We start from the raw sequence: 9,516 nt of genomic DNA, 5'->3' as shown, positions 1-9,516 counted from the left end.
ATAATTAATTTGCAATGCGATAATAATACATTATATGAAATTATATATACAACCCTGTGGGAAACATTGACAAACCAATAAATAATCAAAAGCCGTTTACTACCAGAAAGGGTGAAAACAGTATCTATATTTCTGTTTCTGGGGGTAGAAATAAAAAGTGATTTTTTTATTTACGGTTATATTAATTCCTTAAGACCTGTGACCTCCCATATCTTAACAATATGCTCCGTCTCCATTATGTCCGATCCCGCTGTACTGGCTTTTTATATTTACTATTTGTTGAACTAATAATTAACTCAAACAAGCCTAAAATATGTGGAAATCTTTATTTCTATTTATCGTATTAAAAAAAACAAATACAGCTAAAATATGTTATAAAGAAACTCAAAATGTATTATTAAAAGGGTGAAAAATATTACTTGCTCAGAGGCGGCGAATTTATAAATCCACTCTATTCATAGTAGCTTCAAACTCGTCGAATGTCATATCTTCACCAACTAGAAATCATAACAAAATTATTTATATTAAAATTTACCAAACTATATTATTGTTGACGGGTTGCAATTGCTATTATTATTATTTCATTTTTATGTACAATAATTGGCCTTAACGGGTATAATTAAAAGTCATCAAGAAACATAATTTTGTTTGTTAACTTCTTTAGTTTTTAGGTAATCTAAAATCGTGTCTAAAAAAAATGTCACGTGGAATTACATAAAATTAATAATCCAATATTAATTACAATGAGTCAAATTGTTATAAAATTGTTTTATAACATATCTGGTAGAACAGGAAGATACGATTGGGTTTACATTGTTATATCTAACTTGTTTCTCCCAACTATTTTTACAGACGACTTCTGAATAATATTATAAGTCTCCCTCAGATAACACACTACCTAGTACCTATCGATAATAATTTTTGTACAACGTCAAAGTAATTATTAGTTATTAACATTTCACATATATATTTTACAATATCTATTACTCAATCATTATTTAACGTACTCGGCGGCAATTCTTCTGTTATCGTCTCCATGCTTTCAGGTGTTAGTTGATAATTTTTATATTTTTCGTCTTGACATAAGTAAAATCTAACTTCAAACCTGTTAACTTTTCCCGTAAAATGGTCAGGAGAATCAAGATAATATAGCAGATGGAACTGTCTTAAACTAAGCGCTTTGGCGCCATAATAAATGTCATGCAATTGCTAAAATTCATTAAATTTTTGTTGTTAATATACATTTTGAACACTATTATTACAGAAATAATAATTTTTTCTAGTATATAATTCACTAGGTTTATAGAGTATTTAGTTATTGTTATTATTATTATTTTAATTAATCATACATTAAGGTATGAGATTATTTAATTACCTGATTAGTAAATCTTGCTGCGTTTGTTACTTGAAAAAAACAAAACAAGAATAATAAGATATTGACAATTTGTATTTTTTTTTAATCATATTAAAAAAAAAACAACTAAAACTAAAATATGTTACAAAGAAACGCAAAATTTATTGGTAAAAGGGTGAAAATATTACTGAATACTACTACTCACATACTCTATTCATAACATCTTTAAATTCCTCGAATAGGATATCTTCATCAACTAAAAATCATAACAAAATTATTCATATAGAAATTTACCAAACTATATTATTATGTTGTAACGAGTTGACTGGTTGCAATGAGGAAACAATAATTTTTTTGTTCAATCTTTCAATTTTCAAATAATCTAAAACGGTGTCGAAAAAAAATCTTGTAGAATGTCATAAAATTAATATTCTAATATCAATTACAATGAGTCAAATTGTTATAAAATTGTTTTATAATATATTTGGTAGAACAGAAAGATACGATTGGGTTTACATTGTTATATCTAACTTGTTTCACCCAACTATTTTTACAGACGAATTCTGTTTAATATTAAAGCACCTCTCAGATAACACACTACCTATCGATAATTATTTAGGTACAACATCAAAGTAATAATTATTAGTTATTAACATTTTACATACATATTTTACAATATCTATTACTGAATCATTATTTAACGTACTCCCCGGCAATTCTTCTGTTATCGTCAGCATGCTTTTAACTGTTAGTTGATATTTTTCATATTTTTCGTCTTCATATAAGTAGGTTCTTACTTCAAACTTGTTAACTCTTCCCTTTTTAAAATGTTCAGGAACATCGAATTCTAGTGCTTGGAACCGTCTTAAACTAAGCTCATTGGTGCCATCATAAATTTCTCGCAGTTGCTAAAATCATTACATTTTTGTTGTTTATATACAATTTGAACACTATTATTACAGAAATACTACTTTTTTCTACTATATTATTCACTAGGTTTTTAAAGGATTTAGTGATTATTATAATTATTTAAATTAATCATACATTTTTAGGTGTGAGATTATTTAATTACCTCATCAGTAAATCTTGCTGCGTTTGCTACTTGTAAAAAACAAAACAAGAATAAAAAGATATTACCATATTTGAAATACATGATGATTTTTTTTTTTAAAGAGAGACTTGTTGTTTAGTAGGAATTTAGAACTTTAATGGTTCTTATTATTTTGTAAAGGCTCACGTTATAGCGATTTTAGTGTAAAACTTTCTATCATATATATATATATATATATGCTATTTGTTCAATATACATTAATGTGTACTTATAATAGTCATGGCTGTCAATCGTAAAAAATAATTATTTTACCGGTTTGACAAATACAAAAAAATTACCTACTACTTCTTTACACGACCGTCGTATGTATATACTATGTACTATATGTAATGTACTTTGATGTTATCGCTTTTGAAAACCAAACATTTTATAGAATAAATTGATTTCCATATTACTATTGTTTTGGACGTTTTATTGTTTTTATTAGGTTTCTTCGAAATAAATACACCGGTAAACTTACCAGTTATGCTGAAAATGCTTGATTTCATTCACTCTGTAGTTTTATAACCCGAATAAAGAGAGGCTTAAACGTAATACTAACAATTGGATGCGATAATAATTCAGTATATAAAATTATATCTACAACGTTGTAATATCCTTCGTTCGGGGAAGTGACTGGTCTAGATTAATAATTGTTACAACTAAAAATAACGAATTTACTCTATATAAAAAAAAACGCCTTAGAAGACAGTAATGTGCAAAAAATTGTATTTACTTTTGATGATCTACTCTAACTAAGCAACCTAAAAATTTACCCCGGTCAAAGGGTAATTTGTGTCCTTTTCTCTTTGGAGCTTATAACCCCACTCTAGATCTATCTTCAGTCAAATTGTCGGACCTCAGTCACAAAACTATAAAAGTTAAATTAAAAAAAAAAACATGATAACTCTTTTACGGCGATGTCATAGCACTTCTATTTCTGGAGGTAAAAATAAAGTGATTTTATTGTTTTCGTTTATACTGAGCGAGTCGGTTCCGGAATGCGCTGTTGTCGCGGCTATTCGTGTATATTATTCACTTTTCTAATAATTGTAGTTTATAATCATATAGATGTTGAAAATATTCACGGTAGCCCACGTGTGTTGAGTGGTTTTTCTAGTAAGTATGTTTTGTTATTGTATTAACCTACTTAGGTAATAAAAATGGCAAAAAAACATGGCGCAGGTTACCGAGTGTTTCAAACAGAAAAATGTATCTTTAAGTTCTAAGCAGTGTTGGAAAAAGATAACTAAATAATTATTATCCAGATAAGGTATTAGATTATTAATCAAAAATGTATACAGATATGGATAAAGAAAAACGAAGCTATTGTTATTACTTATAAGAAATCTTACTAACACAATATTTATAGAAAACATAAAAGTCAACACATTAAATCATCAATTATTATATAATATGTTTCAGTGATTATAAAAATCACACTTGTTTAATATTTCTATCTACGTGACAAGTGTGGTTTTCATCACCGACAAAAAAATCGGTTAAGTGGTCATAAATCAATAATTAACAAAAATAGGGATTATCCAATTTTCTTAACATTCTTCCCTGTTGGTGGATTAAAAAAATTCGGTTATTGATATAATTATTATTTGTTAAAAACTTCATTATTTCTGTGTAGTTTCATTATAAGTCTACTATAAATTGATTTTGTGTTTTTCTCATGGCCAGGAGAGGAGGGATAGGGGAGGAGAAGTCCCACCTATACTCTCCTTTTCTCTGTAGCCTATTCCTGTATTCCACCCATCCTCCCGCCCTCTGGATATCTATATCTCTCTATTTTAATCTCTTGAAGATGCGGTGAGTCATATCAATATGAACAATACTAACCCCGTTAGGAAATTACCCATGAAATACATCTGTATATTGATATTAACAATCGCCCGAACATCTGAAAACTATAGTAGGTATTGAAATATGGCTTATGTTTGTTTTTCGCAGTTGTTGTTTTTACTAAAAAAACATGTTAGAAATACTGCAAGTACTCAACGCGAAAAACATAACGCAAAATTGTTAGAAACAGTTTTATTTCCAAGCACACCACGTACATAATAATTTATTCCACGTACATATTTTTAATTGCAGTATGTTTTTAAGTAGTTTTACAGTACTTTTGTGTTTTGCATGTTTTATTGGGGAAAATGATGCGTCAATCGAGACCAATTCAACGGAGGTACGTAAATAATATATATTATCTAAAGCTTTTAAATATGAAACAACTTGTAGTAAACGGGGTCAAAAAAATATTTTTTCTTACAACAAAACAATGATAGTAGAAGATAATATTATACATTGAATTTTTACTAATAATACCAAACAATTAGCAGCACAGAAATAAACCATCGTGGAAATATTTATTTTTTCCTTCTTTTTTTTTAAGAGTTTTTTACTAATTATAAATGGTATATTTAGACAAAATGATAGTCTCGCAATGATATCGACGAAATGTATACAAAATGACTTTGCACTGTTTGTTCTACACAAATTGGTCGTGTTGTTTACCACAAAATGTATTCTCATGTAATACACTTAGGTTGTGATTCCGAGCGAGGATGTGAACGATGGATGGCATGAGAAATTTCATATGTACGACCAAAACAATGATGGTTTGATCTCCGCAATGGAACTACAGCAAATGTTATTCAAAGAGTCAATAGGACTCGTTACTATTCGCCAAGCAAAAAGATATATATCTTTATTGAATAGAGACGGTAATATATTTCAGAAAAAAAAAAAATATATATATATATATTATAAACATATATACAGGATGACCAACTTATCGTGAACCACTCAATATCTCACTGGTTTTAATAAGTAATTACATTTTTTCTCTACATAATATTTTTATACAATGTGATCTTAATTGTTCACAATTTTTTTTTGGTTTCACCCTCCTCCCAACTTAGTTTTTTCGATTACAACTTTTGAAACTTAAATGGTAACGCATACATTTCATTATTTTTTTTAATTGATAATAATGTACTAGAATTTTTGTCTGATCGATTAACAGTTTTGTGTTACTATTTTTGAAGTTATTGAAGTTTCAAGTTCAGTACAGGAGGAAATGTGGAGTGCAGTATTGTTTTTATCTGCGCGAATTTCCCATTCGCACTTCCCCCCACCCATCCTAACATTTAAACTCTATGCGTTACCATTTAAGTTTCAAAAGTTGCTATCTAAAAAACTAAGTTGGGAGGAGGGTAAAAACAAAAATAAATTGTGAATAATTGAGTTCACGTTGTATACAAATTGTATGGCAAAAAAAAATTGAATTATTAACTAAACCCAGTATGATATTCAGTGGTTCACGATAAGTTGATCACCCTGTATTTTGTATTAATTTCACTCTACAATTGTAATAAATATTTTCAGGTAACGTGCAAATTAAATTAGAAAAAATCAAACCGATAGTGGATATTATGACAGAGGTTAATTCCGTTGTATTATTGTTACGCTATATTATTATTATTTTTTTTTTTTCGTAATTGTGATTTCCACATTGTGGTCTACGATATATCTGTGAGATACTTAGGACGTAACAGACATTATAAACTCTAAATGAGTACAGTGGGGTCGAGGCATAGTAGGAACGGTGATTTTTTTATCGTGTGCCACTCACTGGGTTGAATTAAAATTATTTTTTTTCATAGTGTTTTTATGTAAAATTATCTCAATTTCTCACAAATTTTCATGTTTTTATTCTCCTCCAAAATTAGTTTTTTTGATAGCAACTATTGAAACTGAAATAGTAACGTATATACCTTATTTACTTTTTAAATGGAGGATAATGTACTGAAAATTTGTCTGGTCTATAACCAGTTTTGAACAACTATTTTTTAACTTTTAAGAGTTTAAAAGTTAAAACGGGGGGAAAGTGCGCGCAGATAAAAATAATAATACCTCAAGAACATCAAAATTAGTTATCCAAAACTTGTTATGGACCACTCAACATTTGTAGTATATTCTTCTCTATTTAAAAGTTAATGAAATGTACTCACATACAGAGCAATCTAAAATTGTATAAGACGTCGTAGTCCCCTTTTAGAATTACCTTCGGTATATTTTTCAGACCTTAAGGCCTAAAATTTCATTTAAACAATAGAAATAAACAAAATGTTTCTGGCCCTTCAATTTTTATATATTCCATACAAATTTAGAAGTAATTACATTTTTATTAAAACTATAGAGCGCTACTATTTTAATTTGAAACTACGAGTATGTACATATTTTAAAAGATTTTTTAACGCATACTTTGGATCGAATATAAATATGAAATTGATTTTAAAAACTTATACGCGTCTGAAGTTTTTGTGTTTTCAGTTTTGTTGCAACTTATTAATAAGGAAGGAAAGGAAGAATGAATGAAAACTTAAAAGAGATTTTACCCTGATACTGTTTCGCTTTAATTCATAAAAATGATATAATTAAATATAATCATTGTTTTTAAACATTATTCAGATACACACAAAAACTATATATATATATATATTTTTAAACCTTTCCAAATAAGTCGTTATAAAGTTTACATGACATGCATTTCTGATATTATTTTAGAAAAATACATCGAGTGTAGTGGATGATGACTGTCCATTCAACGATGAAGACAATTTTCCGGTAGCAGCTCTTCAGGCAATACTGTTTAAAGAATGTAAACAGAACTTTTTCAACGCGCTAGACGAAACTAAAGAAATAACTAACCTTATCGATCAAGACGGTAGTAGGAAACTTATATGTTGAAATTCATTTTTAAAATATTTACTACAACTGTTTTCAGGAAATGGTCAAATTGATTGTGACGAGTTCCAGGGAGTAGAATTAATGATGGAAGCTTCGTTAAAGGTTAATAGTTTATGTATTAACTTTGTTTTTCGTATAGTATTTTTTCCTAAAATTTATATAAATAATTAGTCAGTAATTAAATGTTGACGTGTGAATTTTTATTTTTAAATACTCTAAAATACTTTATTCAAACACTTTTTCCGATTTAGGTGTAATATAATCAAATTTATAGAAATATACTTGGTGAAAAGATGACATTCCAAGTTTGTCAACTCGCATATGCCTTCAATCATCTTTAAACGTATTCTTTATATGTATACATATGATTTCATCATGAAACCCTTCAATTTCTCATTGGGTTTAACTAATATTAAAAAAAACATTTTATAGTGTTTTTTAATAATGTGATCGCAATTTTCCATACATTTTTATGCATCTCCCAAACTTAATATTCTATACCAGTTTTGGATAACTAGTTTTGATGGTTATTGAAGTTACAAGTTTATCGCAGGAGGAAAGGTGGGGTGTAGTATTATTTTTATATGCGTGCACTTCCCTTCCTTTCTAACTTTTAACCTCTTATAAGTTTAAAAGTAGTTGTTGAAAATTGGTCGTCAACCAGTTAACATTTTTAGTAAAATATTCTTAATTTAAAAAGGTAATAAAGTATGTACGTTACCATTTAAGTTCGTTATTGTAAAAGTGAATACAGTAGTGTTATAGTGTTTTCAAAATGTATAAGATTTTTCTTAATTATTCTTTTAGTTGCACATTTTATGTGAGATGTTTACTGTAATGGACATAAACAAAAAAGGCGTTATTACCGCTGATGTGATTGCTGACTTTTCAGACTTTGTACACTCGAAATTGGCCAAATCCCAAGAAGCCAAAAAAGCCATAGAAAACTTTGATAAAAACGGTAAATACTTAATAGAAGACAACAAAAATGTAGTAAAAATTGTTATTGATTAATACCTGAATGTTTTTCCAGGCGACGGTGTGGTGGATTTTTCCGAGTTTTTAAATAAAATCGTTAGTCTTAGTAAAGTTGAATTTACTTTACTTGACGAATTCGCCAAGAAGTTTGTGCTGGACGACATTTAGATTAATTACTTTAGAATAATGTTTTAATTTATCACTAGTATAATTTTTTATTAAAACATTTCTTTGTTGTATTGCAATCCTTTTTTCAAATTCCATTAATTAAATACAAAATTATTTCGCCTAATTTTTAATTAAAATTGTTGACTATAGTTTTATAACTTATTGTGCTATCTCTACAAAAAATTTTGTCAATATTTAATTTAACCAATATATAATTAATCATTGCGAATATAATAATGATACTATTGATAAGACAGACAACTACGATTAAAGAATAATACAAATGTAAATTCAAAATAGAAAAATCGTTAAACCGAGTGCATAATAACAATAAAAAATAATCGTTTACAAATTAGTACTTCGCAAAACAGAAAATAACGGGAAACGACATTTTTTTAAAAGTTTAATCGACTTAAATTATGCAATTTGATTTAACTAAATGCTCATTCGAAAATTCTAATTATTCGTTAGTTGAATGACATATCATATAAAAGTATTAAAAAGTGAAAAAGATGCGATGAAGCACGCTGTTCATTCGTGTAGCTAAATTGCCTTCACTTGACGCCTTTTTCTAAACAAGTGCGTTTATTGTCGATTGCAAATAATACAACTTTGGAATCGCGCACTTTAAGGTAGATTCAATGTCGAGATTAAAATAGAGACCACGGGTATATCTGAGTACTAAGAACTAAAAAACAAACCTGAATCGGGTATTTGAAACATCACATGTTTGGCAAAACAAAAACAGAAAAACTCATTTGACAAAAAAAAATTATTCATTTTGAATTTAATTGATAACGAAAAACATTCAACAAAATATTAAACATATACTTAAAATGGTACATTTTTTTACGAAAAATCTTTAATAAACTAGTTTTACTACTATTGTTTCGAAAATAATTGTGGACTTATTGAATATTATGATCAAATAACTATATATTAGTTTTGTACTAGATTACGCAGTAGGCAGCAGCCCACAAAATTAAAAACAACAATTAAAGACCAGTCACCAATTATTTTGAAAAATGACAAATTCCAAAAATGTTACGCCCGTGACAACCAAAATATAAAATATAGGCATTTATTAAAAAACAAATCTTGAGCAACCGACGTTTACTTTTGCAAAATTGAATCAATTTTTAAAAAATGTAATCATTTAATATGCTTA

At 27.9% G+C, this 9,516-nt stretch overlaps 1 protein-coding gene across 2 annotated transcripts; it reads left to right on the top strand.

The window, feature by feature from the left end:
- The first annotated feature begins 4,247 nt into the window (after window positions 1-4,247).
- LOC126837553 (uncharacterized) lies at window positions 4,248-8,492 on the top strand. 2 transcript variants are annotated; one of them, XM_050571492.1, is made up of 7 exons: window positions 4,248-4,635; window positions 4,996-5,173; window positions 5,838-5,893; window positions 7,020-7,182; window positions 7,240-7,304; window positions 8,010-8,163; window positions 8,236-8,492. In XM_050571492.1, exons 1-7 carry the CDS (start codon window positions 4,549-4,551, stop codon window positions 8,346-8,348), a joined length of 816 nt encoding a protein of 271 aa, XP_050427449.1. In that variant the 5' UTR covers window positions 4,248-4,548; the 3' UTR covers window positions 8,349-8,492. The 2 variants fall into 2 exon arrangements, with proteins under 2 accessions (XP_050427449.1, XP_050427450.1); XM_050571493.1 differs by having other exon boundaries at window positions 4,249-4,635; window positions 7,020-7,179.
- The last annotated feature ends 1,024 nt before the right edge of the window (window positions 8,493-9,516 follow it).

The sequence above is a fragment of the Adelges cooleyi genome, unplaced genomic scaffold, assembly GCF_023614345.1.
Source record: "Adelges cooleyi isolate 19-005CV unplaced genomic scaffold, UGA_ACOO_1.1 ACOO_flye_CR_arks_rails_tigmint_CR_PRNA_250, whole genome shotgun sequence".
NCBI classification, from domain to species: Eukaryota; Metazoa; Arthropoda; class Insecta; order Hemiptera; family Adelgidae; genus Adelges; species Adelges cooleyi.
Note: the sequence above shows the minus strand (reverse complement) of the source record. Positions and strands in the feature narration are given on the sequence as shown.

Bases quoted from the DNA above. Each gene is read 5' to 3' on its own strand.
- LOC126837553 (XM_050571492.1), top strand. From the start codon at position 4,549: ATGTTTTTAAGTAGTTTTACAGTACTTTTGTGTTTTGCATGTTTTATT. The intron at 5,174-5,837 runs GTAATATATTTC...AAATATTTTCAG, and splicing joins ATCTTTATTGAATAGAGACG to GTAACGTGCAAATTAAATTA. The intron at 8,164-8,235 runs GTAAATACTTAA...ATGTTTTTCCAG, and splicing joins AGAAAACTTTGATAAAAACG to GCGACGGTGTGGTGGATTTT.